This window comes from Leucoraja erinacea, chromosome 12 (assembly GCF_028641065.1).
Source record: "Leucoraja erinacea ecotype New England chromosome 12, Leri_hhj_1, whole genome shotgun sequence".
Taxonomy (NCBI): domain Eukaryota; kingdom Metazoa; phylum Chordata; class Chondrichthyes; order Rajiformes; family Rajidae; genus Leucoraja; species Leucoraja erinaceus.
Genome location: NC_073388.1, coordinates 19335460 through 19358903, shown reverse-complemented (window position 1 = coordinate 19358903; position 23444 = coordinate 19335460). Strand labels below are relative to the sequence as shown.

At 42.5% G+C, this 23444-nt stretch overlaps 1 protein-coding gene across 3 annotated transcripts in view; it reads right to left on the bottom strand.

Annotated features, from left to right (window-relative positions):
- LOC129702125 (rho GTPase-activating protein 6-like) overlaps positions 1-23444 on the bottom strand; it is a 179533-nt gene that overhangs the window by 31281 nt on the left and 124808 nt on the right. For all 3 annotated transcript variants that reach the window (XM_055643712.1, XM_055643714.1, XM_055643713.1), the window contains exons 3-6: positions 21957-22025; positions 12090-12346; positions 10644-10839; positions 1014-1069 (exon numbers count right to left, since the gene is read on the bottom strand). In XM_055643712.1, the coding sequence (XP_055499687.1) occupies positions 1014-1069; positions 10644-10839; positions 12090-12346; positions 21957-22025 (578 nt within the window). The remainder of the gene's footprint in view (positions 1-1013; positions 1070-10643; positions 10840-12089; positions 12347-21956; positions 22026-23444) is intronic.

Sequence of the window (23444 nt, the reverse complement as noted above, 5' to 3'; positions counted from 1 at the left end):
GCCGGTAGGAAAGAACGGGGGTCTCACCTTTCTCGCCCTGAAGGTCGGCTGCAGGAGGGACCCCTGGGGCCAGACGGTTCCTGAAAATGGCCAATCAAGGAGAGAGACGATGGTTCTTGGGATGACCAGATGGAAGCAGCAGCTGCAACGGGCCTTTATGGCCAGCTGCAGTTGAAACTGTGAAATTGTGCCAAAACATGGTGGCTCTTGCATATAGATTCAGTGGGCTGGTTCTATAAATTATGTATGCATTGTTCTAATGTATGGCAATAATGTCTTGATTTGCATGCAAAAAAAAAAAAATTCACACTACCCTGGTACATGTGATAATAAAGGAACAAGTGACATAACAAAACACTTGCCTTATTCTGATCATAATTTTTTTAGACAAAGCAGAACCATACTCTACTGCTGTTGAGATGTAACATCAACCATGCACAGGTGATGAAGGTGGTGCAACAGTGGCACAGACTTCCCCAATACCATTAAGAATGCATTCATGTGCATCTAATTGCATAATACACATGAGTTTAACATGCTTCTTTGAAGAGAGCAATGTTTAAAATCCTGCATCTTTATCCTGTTCATAGCGAGCATTTCACAATTCTTCCTGTAGCCATCTGCTCAGGCTGCCTTTGGTTAGGAGAGGCACCGTGAACTAATGTGATGAATGAATTATGATGCTGTCTGGATAATATGTATTCATTTGCAAGTATATTCTACTGTTAAACATTTGCCTGAACAAAGGGATATCAGGTCATCAGAAGACACCTTGAATATCATGCCTTGTCCACTCAGAAACAGGGTAAGAGCCCAGCTTGGAGAGGCAGGAAGGATTGCTGATCTTATAAATCTCAGTAATGCTGGAAAAAGTGACATTTGAGTTCTTCACTCTTGAAAAAGTTATCTATGAGTTAATATCATCAATGCAGCTGGGTAGAAAAGATTAATCTGGAGCATTATTTGAAAAAAAATCAATATCGCTAGACTTTGTCGATGCGATATTATTTTACCTGTCGAACTCTTTTTTTAGAACTTCCAACTCGGAAAATACCAACAGTCTGAAGACCTGAAAAATAAGTAAGCATCCTTGTCAAGCAAACTTAAAATCACTCATGTCAAAACTAATACTTATCACGATCAGCGGCAACAATAACCTGCGTCCTTTCATTCCCGTAAATGGTTAAGAGCCAATAAAGACACTGGCCTTGAAATTCAGGCATGTAGTATTTATATTTCAGCCATATGGGAGTAATTACTTGCAGACTGTCTGTGATTACGAACATTTGTGTGTCTAAACACACCACAGTTGAAATCCAACTGGCCTCTTCTGATAGCAAATCTCAATTTCTGTGTCAAAGATTCACGGAGAGATACAAGGCAGAAACAGACCCTTTGGCCTACTGAACCCATGCCCGACTCAACCGCCAATTCACACTAATCATACACTAATTCCATGTTTTATTTACCCTACATTCTCATGAACTCCCCCGCAGATATCACTACTCATACAAAGCGCAATTTAGAGTGGCCAATTAACCCACTAACCCTGAAAGAGGAGAATCTGTTCCTACTCAACATTGGCTGGGAATAGGCTCCGGCTTTTTTTTTTAAATCAGACCATATGTTACCTGCAACTACTCAACACATCCAGGTTCTGGTCTTCTCTAGCAGACTGGAAGTAATGCAAGAGCACAACAGGTCAGCCAAGTAAATTTATTCCCAAAATCATGACAAATTACCAAGAATTGGAATAAGAATACAAATAGGTCTGGGTTAGCAAATAAATAGCAAAGGAGGAGAAGGAGGCAATCAATGAATTACATTAATTCTGGTTTGTGAAAGAGTTACAATGAGCAATGGTCTAAACATAGTTAAGGGCCTGTCCCACTTTGCGATTTTTCAGCGACTGTGATCGTCAGTGACTGAGGCCCGTAGTTGTGCGACATACACGATGACGTGTGCTGTCCTGTGGGTGACCTAACGTGGTCGCTTGAGCCGTACGGCCTCGCGGGGCCGGTCCCACTTCGATCGCCGGAGCCGTATGGAGTTGTACGGGGCTGGTCCGGACATCGTGTGGGCCTCCGAAAAAGTGACACTGTCCAAAAATCCCGCGCGGCAACGGCCTGTCGGCCCGCAGCCGCATTGAGACCGTACGCAGAGCCTCGACGGGCGTACGCAGCGTCTGGACGCCGTACGCGTAGCGTACGCGTAGCGTGGCGTTGCACGATGACGTCACCGCCCGGCGTGCCGTTGCGTGATGACGTAACCGCCCGACGCCGTGCTATGTCCAAATTCAGCCGGCCCGCCTCCTGCCCAGCTGATTAGTGAGTATGATGATGGGACCATACGGCTCCACGGTTGGAAGTAGGACTGCCCTACGAGGCCGTATGCCTCAAGACATCATGTTTGGCCGCGCTCGCCGCATGCTGGTGGGACAGTCCCTTTAGGGTTAGGGCTAGGGCTAAGGTTAGGGCTAGGGTTAGAGTTTCCATCCACACAGGAGCACAGGTTGTAGATTGATAGGCTTGGTATGAGTATAAATTGGCCTTAGCGTGTGTGGGATAGTGTTAGTGTGCGGGGATCGGTCAGAGCGGACAGTGGGCCGATAAGCACTGTATCTCTGAACTAAATGTGGCACGGGGCCCCAGGGGTTGGACTCGAACCCCCAATGTTCTGCCTGCTCCTCATGGGAACTAAACTGTTGGTCACGAGTTGTCCCAGAGGGCAGATCTCTCTTCCAATGGTCTCTCCAAACTCCCAGAGGCAACGGGCTTTTCAACTGGGTACAGGCAATGTTGTCAATGTAACAGTGCTCCGATCACTGAGTCTAAATACCCACCTCCCATTTTGAAGCAAAGTGAGGGTGAAGGTGAGTGGTGTTGTTCCAAATGTCTGCATTTATCCCATAGTCAATGTTACTAAAACAGATGATGTGGCCTTGGTCCAGTACTATTAGTGGGATCTAGCTGTCACAGGCTGGGTCCACAAATGGGGGTCGTCGGGGAAACTGGGGAGGGAGGGGTGGTTGGAGAAGGTAGGGAGAGGAGGGGAGAAGGAGGGATGGGGTCGGGAGGGGGAAGAGGGGGTTGGAGGGGAGAGGAGAGTTCAGTCTACACTCATTGAATCCATCCCTGTGAAAAGTTAGAGACGGTGATTGGATCTGGAAGCGGACCAATACATATGTAAATAAAACTGAACGACTCAGACATCTTTTTATTTGCACAATTGATTTTATTGTATTAATTTTAATATATTAATGTTTAAAATCCATGCATTAAAGGAAGAATATTTTACAGCCCATCTGTGTTCCCTAACCCTAACCGGGCGTCACCCACAGGACAGCATATGTCAACGTGTGACAGGGTGCACGACATGATGGACACCCAGATGTCGCCCCTGGATTTTGAACATTCCAAAATCCAGGGGCGACAGGGAGACACCGCGCATCACTACATACGTCACCACGCGTCACACCGCCTCATGACCCGACCACGACGAGACAACCTCTTTTCAGGCTGTCGCCGAAAATGTTGCCCAAGTGGGACAGGCCCTTTACTCATAATTAAGGTGCATTGTTGGAATAATCAGTTTATTCAGGAAACACTCTGAATGCTGGAAAGGAAACTGGGGTGCAATCAATTGATAATTTGACGAGTTAAGGTTGCAAGAGTTGGTCAATTTAGTCATCTAAGAATTATTATTTGGAGTAAAGCGGAAGGAATGAAAGGAGTTAAAACAGTTTTTTTTTATTAGTTTGATCTCATCCAAGAGCAGTCCCTGACCTGGTTCTGGATAATTAAACCGTGCATGTAAACTACCAAAGGGGAAGAGAATGGTTGCAAAATACTTGGAAAACACAACACAATATATAAATAGGTTCCATATAGAAATATAGGTAGAAGAGAAAGGAAAAAAATAGGTCATGGGCGTTGTACAAGAGAAAAAAACAAATCAAAATGAGATAAATGGCACCTTGGCCAGATGAAAGGAAAATGAAAGGTAAATTTGTCAAATAAAACCATTAGTTAATAATGGAAAATATGAGAAGGGGAAATGGCATAGCTATAAATCAATCATTCCATCAAGGAAAGATGGGAGAGATACAGTGGCTGGGTCCCAAGAGTGAACAGCGAGACTGAAACAAAATTTGGCTCAGAGTGCTGATAATAAAAAATGAAAGACACGATAAATATAAAGCATTCAAAGGAAAATTAAAATAAATATTTTCAAAGTCTAGGAGTAAGGGTAAAAATAACAAAGACAAACACATTTTCTATGGGTGTGGCTCTGCTTCAATGGTACTCGGATTGACAATAAACTCACTTGGACTTGGACTCGGAGCTTCAGTCAATGTCCAGATATCTTATGTTCAGGAGTATAAGAGCAGGGAGGTTCTACTGCAGTTGTACAGGGTCTTGGTGAGACCACACCTGAAGTATTGCGTACAGCTTTGGTCTCCTAATCTGAGGAAAGACATTCTTGCCATAGAGGGAGTACAGAGAAGTTTCACCAGACTGATTCCTGGGATGGCAGGACTTTCATATGAAGAAAGACTGGATAGACTCAGCTTGTACTCGCTAGAATTTAGACGATTGAGGGGGGATCTTATAGAAACTTACGAAATTCTTAAGGAGTTGGACAGACTAGATGCAGAAAGATTATTCCCGATGTTGGGGAAGTCCAGAACAAGGGGTCACAGTTTAATGATAAGAGGGAAATCTTTTAGGACCGAGATGAGAAGATAATTTTTTACACAGAGAGTGGTGAATCTGTGGAATTCTCTGCCACAGAAGGTAGTTGAGGCCAGTTCATTGGCTATATTTAAGAGGGAGTTAGATGTGGCTCTTGTGGCTAAAGGGATCAGGGGGTATGGGGAGAAGGCAGGTATAGGATATTGATTTGGATGATCAGCCATGATCATATTGAATGGCGGTGCAGGCTCGAAGGGCCGAATGGCCTACTCCTGCACCTATTTTCTATGTTTCTATGAGCATCCGGTGGGCGGCGCGGCTCTGGCCAGCAGCGGCCTTTGCACTGCTGGATCCAATTATGAAATAGTGTAGCCCAAAGTGGACAACCTGACAGTTTCCCCATTGGTCAGATCTTTGCCCACCTTCTTAGAAACATCGAAAACTAAGTGTAAGCCATTCGGCCCTTCGAGCCAGCACCGCCATTCAATATGATCATGGCTGATCATCCAAAATCAGTACCCTGTTCCTGCTTTTTCCCCATATCCCTTGATTCCTTTAGCCCTAAGAGCTAAATCTAATTCTCTCTTGAAAAGCTAAATATAACTCTCTCTTGAAATCTTACTCTCTCTTGAAACTTCTTAACATATCCAGATTATTTTCTTGCTTCTTTAAGCCCTTCTCACAGCCTGCCCTTCAGTAACTTTGTGATACATGCAAATTCAGTCACTGTGCTTTCAGTTCCTTCATCCAAGTTACAATAAATTAATTAAATAGTCCATACAATTAAATATATATTGTATAAAATGAGGGCCCTAGATATGATTACTTTGAACAATGTCCTTAATTACAGGAGGCAGCTTCATCCATTGAAGCTAATTTGCTCCCAAAGTCACTAGTTACACCCTATGGCTTTACTGCTCGGAACCCTCCCTAGTCAAAGCATCACCCACAACCTGTCCTTAATTGTTGGAAGAGAACTCAACCAATGCTTGAACTGGCACAGAACTTAAGACAGCATTGATTTCAATGAAAATTTGTATCATTGGAATTTTTGAAGGAGTTATATTCAGTTAGTTTATTGTTTAGTTTAGTGGCATAGGGCACTTCGGCCCACCGAGTCCAGGCAGACCAACGATTCCCGCACACCAACACTGTCCTACCAACATTAGGGACAATTTCCCATTTTTACTGAAGCCTATTAACCTACAAACTTGTACGTCCTTTGGAGTATGGGAGGAAACCGGATACCCGTAAAAATCCCACGCAGCCACAGAGAGAACCTCAATGAAAACTCCAATCATTGGATTTTTTGAGTTAACCCGGGTCTCTGTTTAGCACTGCAAGGGCAGCCCAACTCAGCATTCAACGATTCCCGCACACGATTTCACCAACACTGTCCTACCACATTAGGGACAATTTCCCATTTTTAATGAAGCCTATTAACCTACAAACTTGTACGTCCTTTGGAGTATGGGAGGAAACTGGATACCCGTAAAAATCTCACGCAGCCACAGAGAGAACCTACAAACTCCAATCAGGATTGAACCCGGGTCTCTGGCACTGCAAGGCAGCAACTCTACCACTGTGCCACTATTTCTAAATTATTTTGCTTTAGTTTAACTTAAATTATTTAGAAATTGATTTCAAAGTGTTCATAGTTTACTTTTTTTTACAAGATACAAGATACATTTATTTGATCACCATACAGCCAAACAATAAAACAAAGAACCTAACCCAACATACGATAAAATAAAGAACCCAGCAACTCTAGTTCAACATAAAACATCCCCACACAGCAGAATCAAATGTTTCCCACTGTGAGGGAAGGCATCATAGTCAGTCATCTTCCTCTGATGTTCACCCGTGGTCGGGGCCTCTGGAGCCCTCCGCAGTTACCGCTACAGGCAGCCCGCCGCTCAGGCCCGCTCGCCGGTATGGTGGCACTCCAACGTCGTAACGGGAGACCAACCTCAGCGGCTTGGACCTCCAAATTGGTCGCTTCCCACCGGAGTCCGCAGCTCCCAATGTCCGGAGGCCGCGCCGGGTGGAGATTCACGCTGGTGGTCCTCGGGAAAGGGCCCCAGGGACTCCCCGATGTCGGTCAGCGTCGCCCGCGCTGGGGGCTCCACGAACCACAGCTCCTCAATGTTGGAGCAGCGGCCCAATGCTCCGGAGCTCCAAACGGCGATCCAGGAAGGCATTGCCCGCTCCACGGTGAATCCAGCGCCGCGCCACCGCTGCCGAAGCTCTGGCCTGGTCCCCGGTCTCTGGTAGGAAAGGCCGCACCAATCCAGTTGGTAGGCCACGAGGTGGGGGGCGAGGACGCGACTCGGAGAAATAGACGCATCCTCACCCGGAAGTGACTGGGAAGTGGTTTCCCCCTTACCCTCCCCCACGTAGAAAAACTAAAGAATCCCCAAACAAAACTATTTAGACAAACTAAAATTAAAAAAGATAGGAAAAAACGGACAGGCTGTAGGCAGAGGTGCCTTCAATGCAGCGCCCCTAGTTTTGTTTAAGAAACATAGAAACATAGAAACATATAAAATAGGTGCAGGAGTAGGCCATTCGGCCCTTCGAGCCTGCACCGCCATTCAATATGATCATGGCTGATCATCCAACTCAGTATCCTGTTCCTGCCTTCTCTCCATACCCCCTGATCCCTTTAGCCACAAGGGCCATATCTAACTCCCTCTTAAATATAGCCGATGAACTGGCCTCAACTACCTTCTGCAGCAGAGAATTCCAGAGATTCACCACTCTCTGTGTGAAAAAGTTATGAACGTTTATATTTTTGCCACATATACTTCAATTTTAATAGTTTCTTAAATGTGTATGAATGCCAAATCAGTTCCAGACAGCAAAGTGCCGATTGCAGCTTTGGCAGCTGTCACAGGTTGTCAGGTGTTCCAGGGGCTGAGGCTGAGCCTCTTCACAACAACAGCAGGAGCCCTGTCATCACCAGTCAAGTAGCACAGCTGGACTCTGGGATGAAGCCAGCAACATGGGCTCTGTGTCCAGCCCTTGGGGGCATGGGGGAGCTGCGGCGGTTATTCTCGACTAGTAGATACTGTAAATCCAGCGAGCCGGAGCCCAACGTAATCAAAAAGTAGCTAGAGGGGATGACTGAAAAAAACAACCCATGGCTCTGAGAGTGTTCAGGACGTGGAAATCTGCCAAAAACTATGGTAACTGAGTTCTCATGTATTTTTAAAAGAGGTTTAAAATAGTTGCACGATAAAGGAAATAGTAAACGGAAAAATGTGCAGGAGAACAGTATTCGCTCAACAACTTTCAGGCAAGATATTAAAAGGCGTGCCCTTCCAATAACAGAGTAGAGCATGATAAGAGACAAAGGTTCATGTGGGCAGGTATACAGTTAAATGGGCCAGGGACATATATATTAAAACATTACCATAGACATGTATAAAAGAAAACATTAGTGAAAGCTAGTTTGGTTTCAGTCTTAAAGGCCTGTCCCACTATACGAGTTTACCGAAGAGCTCTCTCGAGTTTAAAAAAAATCAAACTCGTGGTAAGTACGTAGAATGTACGTAGCGGGTACGACGGAGCTCAGGACGTCTCTTAGCGGCTCATAACGCTAACCGCAGGTACTCGGGAGCTTGTGAAGTTTTTTCAACATGTTGCAAAATGTCCACGAGAGCCCCGAGTACCTACGACTGGCTATTACCATAATTCTCCGAGTTCAAATAAGGGGAAACTCGGGAGAACTTTGAATTATCTCATACAGTAGAACAGGCCCTTTAGAATGGAGAAATTGGTCTTTAACAGTCTTAGAAATGATGTTTGGAAAATTAGGAAATGGCAGAGAAATTAAATAAATATTGTAAATAGTGGAGAACAATGGATCTCGAGTGAGTGAATAAGGAGCCAAAATAAATTAGCCTTTGTAAAATCTGGTTTTGGATAAATTAAAGCATATCAATCCCCAGCACCTGAAGATAGGGTGACAGAGGAGATAGTGGTTGTATTGGTGATCATCTCTAAATAGGCCATTTGTCCTGGTGCAGCTCCACAGGTTAAAAAAAACAGCAAATGTACCTACTATTCAAGAAAGGAAGGAGAGAGAATGTGGGAAATATAAACCACTCAGCCTAACCTTATGAGTAGGGACAATCCTAGAATCCATTATTAAGGGTATGGGAATAGGAATTTAGAAAATAATAGTGGGGTTAAGTGGAGTCAAAATGGATTAAGGAAAGATAAATTATACGTCAAATCTATTGGAGGTTTTGATCGCGTTAAATGAGGGAGAATCAGTGGAATTTTGGATTCGAGGATTTTCCCTACCCGAGGTTAAGTTGTGAGGGAAAATCAGTGGAATTTCGAAATAGATTATTAAAGAAAATTAGAGCAGATGGCTTTGGAGTTATATAATAATGTGGGTTAAGTGGTCAATTGGCAAAAAATGCAAACTAATAATAAATGGGTTATTTTGGGGATAGGAGGTTATGACGTGTGGGGCAGAATTTTTCACAAGATACATCAATTATGATTATGCAGTTCGATATGGATTTTGGAAAATAAAATTATATCTCTCAGAGATTTTTTTTAAAGTTAACAGATACTGGCAAACCAGTGTTTATGGTATAAGGCCAAAGATAAAATGTCATATAAGATGCAATTAAACAAAATTATATCACATGGGTGATGTATTAGTATATTGGAAAGGACTGAATAGTGGCCACAGGTTAATAGGCTAATTGGCTTGGTAAAATTGTAAATTGTCCCTCGTGTGTGTAACATAGTGTTAGTGAGTGGGCCTTTATCTCTAAAACAAAAACTTATTGTATATTTAATTTTGTTGATATCACATCTAAAGTGCCCGTAAAGCTGCAGAGAATAAGAATTTAATTATTCCAGTTCATATCTGGTGCATATGACAAATAAACAGTCTTGAACTTTTGAACATGGAGATTTAAAAGATTTGACTTGGAGAATGTTATTTTGCCCATAGGCAGATGTTGCCAGGAAAGCTAGCATTAACCTACTTTTCAATAAAAGACGGATTTCAACTCGGATGCTTTAAAAATATTATTGAATTATTTGCAAGGCCACATTTTCTCTGCTTTTTAAATCCTGGAACCCGATTCCTCCAAAGAAAGGTTTTGCAGTGCAAAGCAAATAAAAATGGAACATGTCACAAACCTGAATATTTAGTGATTCACTTTAGCAGATTGCTGAGATTAATGGAGACACAAGGAACTGCAAATGCTAGTAGCTGGAGCAAAAAAACAAGTGTGGAGGAAAACATAGAAACATAGAAACATAGAAAATAGGTGCAGGAGTAGGCCATTTGGCCCTTCGAGCCTGCACTGCCATTCAATATGATCATGGCTGATCATCCAACTCAGTATCCTGTACCTGCCTTCTCTTCATACCCCCTGATCCCTTTAGCCACAAGGGCGACATCTAACTCCCTCTTAAATATAGCCAATGAACTGGCCTCAACTACCTTCTGTGGCAGAGAATTCCAGAGAATTCACCACTCTCTGTGTGAAAAATGTTTTTCTCATCTCGGTACTAAAAGATTTCCCTCTTATCCTTAAACTGTGACCCCTTGTTCTGGACTTCCCCAACATCGGGAACAATCTTCCTGCATCTAGCCTGTCCAACCCCTTAAGAATTTTGTACGTTTCTATGATCCCCCCTCAATCGTCTAAATTCTAGTGAGTACAAGCCGAGTCTATCCAGTCTTTCTTCATATGACAGTCCTGACATCCCAGGAATCAGTCTGGTGATCAGTCTGGAATTCAATGGGTCCGGCAGCATATGTAGAGAGAATGGACAGGTGATGTTTCGAGTCGATATCCTTATTTCACTCTGAATAAGGGTCCTGACCCGAATCTGTCATCTCTCCATTCTCTCCGTAGATGCAGCCTGACCTCCAGCACTCTGTTCATTGAGCTGAGGTTCATGGTTTCTTACCGTAGCTTTCGATGTGCCGGCAGCATTGCTGCACGATTCTGGGGACCTGCCGGTAGATGGGGTTCAGACTGAGCTTCTTTTTGGTCTTTGTTAATCTTTTTCTTTCCAGTTCCTCTGGCAAAGACAGCTGTAGGGCCTCCAGCAATCGTGAATGGTTGTCATCCAGGTCTGTGATAGAATCGACGGACACGGCACCCTGCAATTGTGCAATTCATCACATTTCCCTTTATGTTCCTCCACAATGAATCAAAACAACAGATATGTGATGATTTATTCCTCTAAAATATGCACAGCTCACTGTGGGTAAGGAAGGAATTCACAACTAAATCTGGAGGAAGTACCATTGAAGAAATAACAAGGATTTTAGAAAATCATTTTTATATCACTGAATGAATGAACAAATTAATAATACTTTATGGTTACATGTACCTAGCTCCAGTGAATGCTTTGTTTTGCAAACAACCTAGGATGGCATGGTGGCGCAGTGCTGGAGTTTCTGCTTTACAGCGCTAGAGACCGGGATTTGATCCTGACAGGCGGGAACTTGTACGGAGTTTATACATTTTCCTCAGGTTGGTAGGTTAATTGGCTTGGTATAATTGTAAATTGTCCTTAATGTGTGTAGGATAGGGTTAGTGTGCGGAGCTGGTAAATGCCTCTGGTGAATCAGAATAGGTGAAAATGGTCAGGAGACTGAGGAGCAGAATTGAGAGCTGCAAGGCCATCAAGGAACAGTTAATGGGATAGAATGAATGTGTGCATTGGCCATAGCACGTTGGAATGCCGAGCTTGAGGCAAGCCGGCTTGTGTACCATGGAGTCTCTCAGACCAGTGTGCAGTTAGACAGTGGTAGCAGCAACTAACAATGGGGACAGAAGTGAATCTAAAGGTACACTGTAGGGCATTGGGACAGTGAATATTTTGAAGGGGCAGTAGATATTAGGATCCAGGAAAAATGAATGAATGCTCTTATGGCTGATATCTCCATATGATAGTTTATGCAGCCTTCCCTTGCTATTTCTTACAAGTACAGTAATTGAAAGGTGGATAGCATGCGCTTAACTATTTTAGCTGGTGGTGGTACACTGGGCATACTGGACACCAAACAAAAGAATGTGGTAAAAATTCTTATGCAAAAAAACACTTAAAGTCTTAAAAAAAGAAAATGATTCATTAGAAAATATTTCCTATTCCTCTTTACTAAGTTTTATAAAATGGAAAAGGAATAATGGAAAATTTCCACAACATTCAATTATAAAACAAAGTTATCAGATCATTTTGAGTTAATGGTATCGTTAAATAAGTCACCAATTAGGAGGCCCAGTTGCCATGCTTTATACATGGATGTTATACAATTTCTTTGGATATCCACCATTTCATTGGTACAGGTACTTTAATATTTAGTTTTGCATCCACACTGGCTTTTGGCTTGTAAATATAGCATACCCGTCTGTGGCCTCTGGAAACATTATCCAGAAAAGTTGGGGAGAGAGGCTCGTTCATGATGTCTAGGGCAGACTGCAGAAATGCGTTGCTATCATCCAGATGCTTGTGTTGCTTCTTGGCCCGAAATTTCAGGACCGATGTCTCCAGGTCTAGACAGTCTCTCCGACCTTCCTTCACCGCATCTTGCTTCTTCTTTCGTGCACAGTCATTCAGGATGACCTGTGGCAGAGGAAGCCCAAATCCCAGAGGATGCAATTCTGCAAAAAAAAGGAATAGTACAGGATTAGTGGTCCAAATGCACGAACTGAAATTGGCATATTACCATTTTCAACCAAATGGAATTCTGATGATGGATTATTCATTGGCTTTATCCATGCGAGTTTCCAACAAGATCACCGCAAGGTTTCAGATCTGCTGTTTGTTTAATATTGTCTATTTTAAAAATTCTTACAATTTAACACAAATTGTTTTTTCCATTCTCCCAGATGTGATCAGCCGGTTGCCCCTATTTTCTAAAGCCTATTTTCTAAATCCTATTGGGTATTAATTGCACAATTCAACAAAATTATTTATTAAAGGTCCGAATTTTCTGATTAGAATTATATCAATTATTTTAAAAATCGGGCTTGCAATAACACATGCGAATCAAAGCTTGCATTAATTACGGAGAACACAAGAGACTGCAAATGCTTTACTCAATGCTTTCACCCAGCAGGTTGTTTTTGTATTAATTACTATAACTTGTCAAATACTTTCATGATTCCTGGGATGTCAGGACTTTCATATGAAGAAAGACTGGATAGACTCGGCTTGTACTCGCTAGAATTTAGAAGATTGAGGGGGGATCTTATAGAAGCTTACAAAATTCTTAAGGGGTTGGACAGGCTAGATGCAGGAAGATTGTTCCCGATGTTGGGGAAGTCCAGAACAAGGGGTCACAGTTTAAGGATAAGGGGCAAATCTTTTAGGACCAAGATGAGAAAAACATTTTTCACACAGAGAGTGGTGAGTCTCTGGAATTCTCTGCCACAGAAGGTAGTTGAGGCCAGTTCATTGGCTATATTTAAGATGGAGTTAGATGTGGCCCTTGTGGCTAAAGGGATCAGGGGGTATGGAGAGAAGGCAGGTACAGGATACTGAGTTGGATGATCAGCCATGATCATATTGAATGGTGGTGCAGGTTCGAAGGGCCAAATGGCCTACTCCTGCACATATTTTATATGTTTCTATGTTTCTATGAAGCATGTCACTGGCATCTTGCCCAAACCTGTCAGCTTCGCCGCCACCTCCAGTTTAAATTCCATTTGGAATATTTTGGAGGACCAAGAACCAAGAATCTTGACCTGTAGATCTATCAAACAAAGTCTCAATCAAAGTGTAGTTGAACCATCTCCAAGGTTACAAACTTAAAGCACACGGTACAAACTTAAAGCACACGGCATTGGGGGTTCAGTATTGATGTGGATAGAGAACTAGCTGGCAAACAGGAAGCAAAGAGTAGGAGTAAACGGGTCCTTTTCACAATGGCAGGCAGTGACTAGTGGGGTACTGCAAGGCTCAGTACTGGGACCCCAGCTATTTACAATATATATTAATGATCTGGATGAGGGAATTGAAGGCAATATCTCCAGGTTTGCGGATGACACTAAGCTGGGGGGCAGTGTTAGGTGTGAGGAGGATGCTAGGAGACTGCAAGGTGACTTGGATAGGCTGGGTGAGTGGGCAAATGTTTGGCAGATGCAGTATAATGTGGATAAATGTGAGGTGATCCATTTTGGTGGCAAAAACGGGAAAGCAGACTATTATCTAAATGGTGGCCGATTGGGAAAGAGGGAGATGCAGCGAGACCTGGGTGTCATGGTACACCAGTCATTGAAGGTAGGCATGCAGGTGCAGCAGGCAGTAAAGAAAGCGAATGGTATGTTGGCTTTCATAGCAAGAGGATTTGAGTATAGGAGCAGGGAGGTTCTACAGCAGTTGTACAGGGTCTTGGTGAGACCATACCTGGAGTATTGCATACAGTTTTGGTCTCCAAATCTGAGGAAGGACATTATTGCCATAGAGGGAGTGCAGAGACGGTTTACCAGACTGATTCCTGGGATGTCAGGGCTGTCTTATGAAGAAAGACTGGATAGACTTGGTTTATACTCTCTAGAATTTAGGAGATTGAGAGGGGATCTTATAGAAACTTACAAAATTCTTAAGGGGTCGGACAGGCTAGATGCAGGAAGATTGTTCCCGATGTTGGGGAAGTCCAGGACAAGGGGTCACAGCTTAAGGATAAGGGGGAAATCCTTTAAAACCGAGATGAGGAGAACTTTTTTCACACAGAGAGTGGTGAATCTCTGGAACTCTCTGCCACAGAGGGTAGTTGAGGCCAGTTCATTGGCTATATTTAAGAGGGAGTTAGATGTGGCCCTTGTGGCCAAGGGGATCAGAGGGTATGGAGAGAAGGCAGGTACGGGATACTGAGTTGATGATCAGCCATGATCATATTGAATGGCGGTGCAGGCTCGAAGGGCCGAATGGCCTACTCCTGCACCTAATTTATATGTTTCTATGTTTCTATGTTCCTAAATTAGGCTATTGTTTGGTGACCATTTGGATAAGTGAAAAGCACAGACAAAAGACATAAATACGAAAATGTGAAAAGGTAGGTTTTATGTCCTCTTCTACATTTAATTCAAAACAACGTTGAATTTAAAAACCAACAAAAATTAAATGTAATAAAAAGGAACTGCAAGTTCTGCTATATATCATAGATAGGCACAAAGTGCTGGAGGAACTCAATGTGCCAGGCAGCAACCCTGGAGAAAATGGATAGGTGATGTTTCAGTTCAGGACCCGTCTTCAGACTGAAGGTGAAGAAGGGTTCCAAATTGAAATGCCACCTATTCATTTTCTTCAGAGGTGCAGCCTGACCCACTGAGTTACTCCAGCATTTTGTATCTATCTTACCAAGAAAATGTATTTGGTTAAAACAAATAGAAAATTAAGAAGGAAAGTAGTTAAAGTTGTAGGTTTCCTGGGCCTTTGGTAACCACCTTCAAGGTACAAATGATTAATGGGACTTTAGATATGAAGTAGGAGATGATAGAGCAGCTGGGAGGTAAGGATATTACAGTTGATCATATTTTGCAATGAGGAAATGTAGTCATGGGAATGATGATCTTGACAGAATGTGTTGGAAGGAACTGCAGATGCTGGTTTCAACCAAAGATAGCCACAAACTGCTGGAGTAGCTCAGCGGGACAGGCAGTGTCTCTGGAGAGAAGAAGCCGAGACCTGTCTTCAGACTGTGAATAGGTAGTAGGAATCTGTAGGAGATGCAGTGAGAGAACAGTGATGAAGTGCAGTTGCATGGGGGTGTGGTGAAGCTAAACTTCAGTGGAGGAGGTGAATGGTAAGAGGAGTCACTGCTTGACCTTTTTCCCTTGCAGCCATGCAACTTGCTCTTCTTGAAGACCCCTTTCTCCAATACACTGCATGATGCTGCACTAGTTTATACAACACCATCTATGGCCATAAAGACAGGGAGAAGGAGCGGGAATCAGAGAACCAAAAACGAAGGGCAGCCCAGGATTAAAGCAAGGGAGGCAGAAGCAAAAATGAAAGAATCAGCATTCAAATAACATCCATATCTAGGAAAATGACAACATTCCTTGATTTACCTCATGCAATAACACAGAAAAATGGCTAAACTATTGTCCAACTGTTAAATATTACATTACAGCACTCAAAATCATTAATACTAGTCACAAGTACTTATAATAGCTACATAAGACCAGTTTGCAATGAAATGTCTGCCTCCATATTGAATTCAATATATTTGTTTATTGAATTTAATATATAACTAGTTCATTAGCCATGATGCTGTGCATGAACAGCCAGACAATACATTCTTTGATGGAATGTCTGATGATACAATGAAGAACGCATCATGATAAACACAAACATTTTCAAAAGGGAAATGCCAACGATTAAAAATTAGGATAAACTATATTTTTAGATTTTTACAAATAGGGGAGATTAAAAAAACTGCTCCAAGTAAATTTCTACATGAAATACATACTTTGTGCAGTAAATGCATGTATAGGTTTAGTGGTGCACAGAGGCAAAAAAAAAAATATGTTCTAATCTTGTTTGCCTAATTTGTGAAATCAGCTTTGCTGAAACTTAGACTTAGCTCCTCTATGATGTAACACCACAAAGCACAACTGCCACTCAATTAGCAGATGGAGATGACGTTAAAAAGTTGAAAATGGAAAGGGAAACTTCAGCAGAATTGCTTTGTCGAAACATAATTAAAGCATTATTACAGGCAGAACTTGAAGACTAGATCCTTCAAAACCATGCTTTTGTGAAAGACATCATTCAATGTATTGAATTGTGCAACATGATTGAATTTCAATGAAAAACTAAACCTATTCAAGGATCAACTGGAGATTAAACAAAGTCCATTATTTTCAATTATATGCAATGTTGTCCACGTGAGTAATGCTATTTCCACGTTTTTCAACATTACTTCTTCGGCCAAGGAGAGTGTGCTTCAGATGGACAAAGTGGACCTACTTGTGGTATTCCGCAATAAGAAAATGCCCGAAGTAACATTCCTTTGAAGAAATGTACTTGTCAAGCTTGGAATCCTAAACCGCTCATAAGACCCCACCATCTTTCCTTTGCCATTCTCCTGACCATCAATTTGCTGATCCAATCCCACTGATTATCATTCTGACTATCCCAACCTCCTACTACTGACATTTCCTAATATTACCCATCCATGTTCTCCAGAGATGTTGCTTGACCCTCTGAGCTACCCCAATGTTTTGTGTCCTTTTGTGTAAGCCAGCATCTGAAGTTCCTTGTTTCAACCTCCTCTAAGACCTGGTTGTCAACTTTTGCTCCAACCTCTTAACCAACCCCTCTACCATCTTGTAGGCCTGATTCTTCTATCAGACTCATGCATGGTCCTCCTTCTGTTCACTGGTCTGATACTTCTCCCCACGTCTATCTCACTCCAACCTACTCTGTGATGGAATCCATTGGGCATGTAACTGTCACCAATAAGTGTCTTATATAATGAGCACTTTAATTATAGGTATGTGTGCCAGGGTAATATTACCAAATCTAGTTTCTTTCATCATGAACTGTTCTTCATTCTTACTCGCTCAAGCAGAAAGGGGATGAACAGAGGAAACCTGGCAGATGACTGAGGAAATTTAAGAGAGTGGATTGACCAAAATGGCAGATCCTATGCAAAGGACAATGGACAATTATATTCTTCAGTAAGATTGTGTCAATGATTAAGCAATCATTTGATACGATGAATCCCTGATATATTTTTAACATCAACCAAACTAACAGAATGTAAGAGGGTACACAATGTACTAATGGAAGACAAAGTGCAAAGAGAACTTAAAAAAAAAAATAAGGTGGACTATATATGTGTCAAAAATAGAAGTCCATGTTTCATAAAGTTTTCAAGAGTCAAAGAACAACAGAAAAAGTTAAGATTTGTTTGTGAATTCTATCCTAATCCTCCAGAACTGTCCTCTCAGTGTCCCTGTTGCCGTGCTTGGGAAAATTAAATCTCTTAAAGAGCCTCAAAGATGCATCTTGTAATATGGGTTCCACCTTTGGACCTCTTGCAACTAGTTCTCCACATATGGTGTTTCCCAATTATCTGTAGTTGGTGTTTTAAGGTGGATTAGAAAATTACTCAACATTTATCCAATCTTAGTCTTCTCTTCCTTAGGTCCTGGTGATAGTCAGCAGAAGAAAGTGTCCTTCTTTTGTTATATGAACAAGAGGGGAGTAGGAAGAACTCTGACAAAAGATGACAAAATATATGGATTATTGGGTCTTTGAATGGAACAGTTGAACTAACTGCATGCCTCTGAACTAATGATTTGCGATTCTATTTACAATTGAATGGGAATTTAATGGTGTATGTTATTGCAGTATTTTAATGAAAGGATTATCCGACATGTCCATCCTTCTTCTCCCTACTCGCGTGCGGCAGAAGGTACAGAAGCTTGAGAATGCACACATCTGACTCAAAAATCTCTTTTCCCCCTCTGTTATTGGGCTTTTGAATGGTCCCTCCATAAGCTAGGGTATTGTCCAATCACCTTTCTCCCAACATGGACATTTGGCTTTGTCCATGAAACTGATGTGCCACAATACAATGCAGAGAACTATATTCTGCACGCTGTATCTTGCCCTTTGCTCTATCTATTGTACTTGAATTTGATTTAGTCATATTTTTAGATAATAGACAATAGGTGCAGGAGTAGGACATTCAGCCCTTCGAGCCAGCACCGCCATTCAATGTGATCATAGCTGATCATCCCCAATCAGTACCCCGTTCCTGTCTTTTCCCCCTATCCCCTGACTCCACTTTCTTTAAGAGCCCTATCTAGCTCTCTCTTGAAATTATCCAGAGAACCAGCCTCCACCACTATCTAGGGCAGAGAATTCCACAGACTCACAACTCTCTATAGGAAAATGTGTTTCCCACTAGTCACTGCCTGCCATTCTGAAAGAGACCCGTTAATCCCTACTCTTTGTTTCCTGTCTGCCAACCAATTTTTTATCCATGTCAGCACTCTACCCCCGATACCATGTGCCCTAATTTTGCCCACTAATCTCCTATGTGGCACCTTATCAAATGCGCCACAATACAATGAAATACAATACAATACACTACACTGTTTGGAACTGATGGACCACAATACAATGCAGAGAACTATATTCGGCACTCTGTATCTTGCCCTTTGCTCTATCTATTGTATGTGAATTTGATTTAGCCGCATTTATTTTTGATATATTTGATCTGTTTGGATAGCATGCAAAAACAAGGCTGTTAATTGTATCTTAGTACACGTGACAATAATAAACCTAAACCTAAACCTAAATCATTTACAATGAATGGCAAAAATCTTATAATTTGCCATAAGGCAACATGAAAGACAATCCATTTTACCCAACAAGGACCTATGGCATGACGATAGTTAGGAAGCCATTAAGTGTCAGGGAAGTTGAGTGTGTAAGTAGCATGGACTAGGTGCAGTTTAAAGATCAAAGAATGAACTGAGATGCATTGTGGCTGGGTAAAGGGCCTGTCCCACTGTACGAGGTAATTCAAGAGTTCTCCCGAGTTTTCCCTTGATTCGAGCTCGTGTAATGTACGTAGCAGATACATAGGGGCTCATCCCTTTTCATCTGTGCATGAATTGCCTCATATTGTGTTTTGAATTGAATTCTGTCTTTAATTTGTGTACTAGTCATGTCTCTACTATTTATTTCATTCCCCTTACATGTTTCTCCTCTACCTGCTAAATTTTTGTAAGGTGTCCTTGAGACTCTTGAAAGGCGTGCATAAATAAAATTTATTATTATTATTGTTATACGAGTAAAAAGTAACCATTTATTTCATCACGAGTATTTTTTACTTGTGGACATTTTTCACAGTGTTTTTCACGAGTTTTTTGGATTTCCGTACGAGTCGCTATGTGACATCCTACATACGTACATTACACGAGCTCGAATCAGGGGAGAACTCGGGAGAACTCTTGAATTACCTCGTACAGTGGGACAGGCCCTTAAGGCAGTTCGTTAAAGAGCTGAAGTGTGAGGTTTTTGATGAGAAGCAAATAAACTAATTCTAGTTAGCAAAGTGCTTCACCTCAAAAGTTTTTATGCCTGGGCTCCTGATTTTGGAAATAGAAACATAGAAATTAGCAGGAGTAGGCCATTCGGCCCTTCGAGCCTGCACCACCATTCAATATGATCATGGCTGATCATCCAACTCAGTATCCCGTACCTGCCTTCTCTCCATACCCTCTGATCACCTTAGCCACAAGGGCCACATCTAACTCTCGGTTTTAAAGGATTTCCCCCTTATCCTTAAGCTGTGACCCCTTGTCCTGGACTTCCCCAACATCGGGAGAAATCTTCCTGCATCTACTCAAATCCTGTTGCTATGAAAGCTAACATACCATTCGCTTTCTTCACTGCCTGCTGCACCTGCATGCCTACTTTCAATGACTGGTGTACCATGACACCCAGGTCTCGCTGCATCTCTCCTTTTCCTAGTCGGCCACCATTTAGATAATAGTCTGCTTTCCTGTTTTTGCCACCAAAATGGATAACCTCACATTTATCCACATTATACTGCATCTGCCAAACATTTGCCCACTCACCCAGCCTATCCAAGTCACCTTGCAGTCTCCTAGCATCCTCCTCACAGCTAACACTGCCCCCCAGCTTAGTGTCATCCGCAAACTTGGAGATATTGCCTTCAATTCCCTCATCCAGATCATTAATATATATTGTAAATAGCTGGGGTCCCAGCACTGAGCCTTGCGGTACCCCACTAGTCACTGCCTGCCATTGTGAAAAGGACCCGTTTACTCCTACTCTTTGCTTCCTGTTTGCCAGCCAGTTCTCTATCCAGCTCAATACTGAACCCCCAATGCCATGTACTTTAAGTTTATATACTAATCTCTTATGTGGGACCTCGTCGAAAGCCTTCTGGAAGTCCAGATACACCACATCCACTGGTTCTCCCCTATCCACGCTATTAGTTACATCCTCCTATCCACGCTACTAGTTACATCCTCTATGATTGACTCTAAAGGAGTGTAGAAGATGGGAGGTCATGTTGCAGTTATATAAGACGTTGTGAGGCTGCATTTAGAGTATTGTGTTTAGTTCTGGGCACCATGTTATAGGAAAGATGTTGACAAGTTGGAAAGGGTACAGAGAAGACTTACGAGGATGTTGCCAGGGCTTGAGGATCTGAGCTATGGGGAGAGGTTGAGAACGCTAGAACTCTATTCCTTGGAACGCAGGAGGATGAGGGGTGATCTTAGAGAGGTGTACAAAATCATGAGAGGAATAGATCACGTAGTAGCACAGACTCTCTTGCGCAGAGTAGGGAAATTGAGAACAAGAGGGCATAGGTTTAAGTTGAAGGCGAATGATTTAATAGAAATCTGAGGGGTAACTTTTTCACACAAAGGCTGGTGGGTGTACGGAATGAGCTGCCAGAGGACGTAGGTGAGGCAGGGACTATTGCAACGTTTAAGAAACAATAGGCACATGAATAGGGTTTAGAGGATATGGGCCAAATGCAGTCACCAGGTTGGACTAGTGTAGGACATGTTGGTCAATGTAGGCAAGGGTGGCTAAAGCGCCTGTTTCCACGCTGTATGGCTCTATGACTGCTTCATCACTCTCTGCGGTATTACATGTGGTACGACCTGTATCTCAGCGGTGGCGATTTCAACTCTGATTCACAAAGTTGAGGGTTCATCCAAACAGAAAGCTTCAATTTGATGATTTATTAGCCAAGCAAACTTGCCTGGATCTATATCGGTGAGACCAAGCGGAGGTTGGGCGATCGTTTCGCCGAACACCTCCGCTCGGTCCGCAATAACCAAGCTGACCTCCCGGTGGCTCAGCACTTCAACTCCCCCTCCCACTCCGCCTCCGACCTCTCTGTCCTGGGTCTCCTCCATGGCCACAGCGAGCAGCACCGGAAATTGGAGGAACAGCACCTCATATTCCGTTTGGGGAGTCTGCACCCCGGGGGCATGAACATCGAATTCTCCCAATTCTGTTAGTCCTTGCTGTCTCCTCCCCTTCCTCAGCTCCCCTGCTGTCTCCTCCCACCCTCCAGCCTTCTGGCTACTCCTCCTTTTCCCTTTCTTGTCCCCACCCACCCCCACCCCCGATCAGTCTGAAGAAGGGTTTCGGCCCGAAACGTTGCCTATTTCCTTCGCTCCATAGATGCTGCTGCACACGCTGAGTTTCTCCAGCTTTTTTGTGTAACCTTGCCTGGAAATAAAATGGCTTTATTACCTTTATCTTTTTTATCTTTGGTAAAAGGTTCTTTCTTTCGCCGAAATGATTTCTTCCTTTTTGGCCCCCCTGTAAAAATGAGAATTTGTGATTAGTTGCAGATGAGCAGATGTAAGCAGTCTAAACAGTGCAAATTGGGAAATAAGTAATTAAACCACAAATCTAGGCACAGGAAACAAAGGAGCTGGGATCAGAACTATTCACCCAGATGTTTAGAGTTTTCTATTGGCATTTAGTGTGAGAATATCCTCATACCCATAACAATCTATTGTAAACAGCTGCTCAAATAGAATTTTCCTCAAAGCCAAATTGTAAAAAAGATAGGGTTTCCATCAAATACACGCACGAAAGCTGAGCAATGTTAATTGATATAAAAAAACGTATATTTAAGATGAAATAGGCTGATTTGATCCCTCAACATGTTATTATCAAGATTCGGCCAGGACGTTCCTTCCCAGCTGTTATCAGGCAACTGAACCATCCTATCGCTAACTAGAGAACAGTCCTGATCTGCCATCTACCTCAAGACCTTCAAACTATCTTTAATCGGACGTCACTTTGCACTAAATGTTATTCACTTCATCCTATATCCTTACATCGCTTGATTGTAATCATGTAAAATATTGTAGTCTTTTCCGCTGACTGGATAGCATGCAACAGAAGCACTTTACACTGTACCTCGGTACAATAATAATAAAACTAAACCAAACCAAACTAAAACCAAAATTCCATTGGATGAATCAGCCCATCCACCACCCTAACAGGGGACCGGCTTGCTGATAATTCTATTGGAACAGCACCCAGTCAGTGCACAGAATCTGATTACAATTAAAGTAATCTTTAGCAAGACAACTTGCTAAGAAAAGTTCCCTATTTCAACTGTTCCCTCGAATTTCAAACAAGGTACACTGGTTACACATTTTAAAAGAAAACCTTGAAATGATTTTTAACAAGTTGACAAGCTTTATATGTTTTTAGGTACCCAGTTTGCAAACAGGCCCTTTAGAAACATAGATACATAGAAAATAGGTGCAGGAGTAGGCCATTCGGCCCTTCGAGCCTACACCGTCATTCAATATGATCATTGCTGATCATCCAACTCAGTATCCTGTACCTGCTTTCTCTCCATACCCCCTGATCCCTTTAGCCACAAGGGCCACATCTAACTCCCTCTTAAATATAGCCAATGAACTGGCCTCAACTACCTTCTGTGGCAGAGAATTCCAGAGATTCACCACTCTCTGTGTGAAAAATGTTTTCCTCATCTCGGTCCTAAAAGATTTCCCCCTTATCCTTAAACTGTGACCCCTTGTTCTGGACTTCCCCAACATCGGGAACAATCTTCCCACATCCAGCCTGTCCAACCCCTTAAGAATTTTGTAAGTTTCTATAAGATCCACTCTCAATCTTCTAAATTCTAGCGAGTACAAGCCGATAGATTTGGCCTACCAAGTCTATGTTGATCATCGATCACACATCCACACTAGT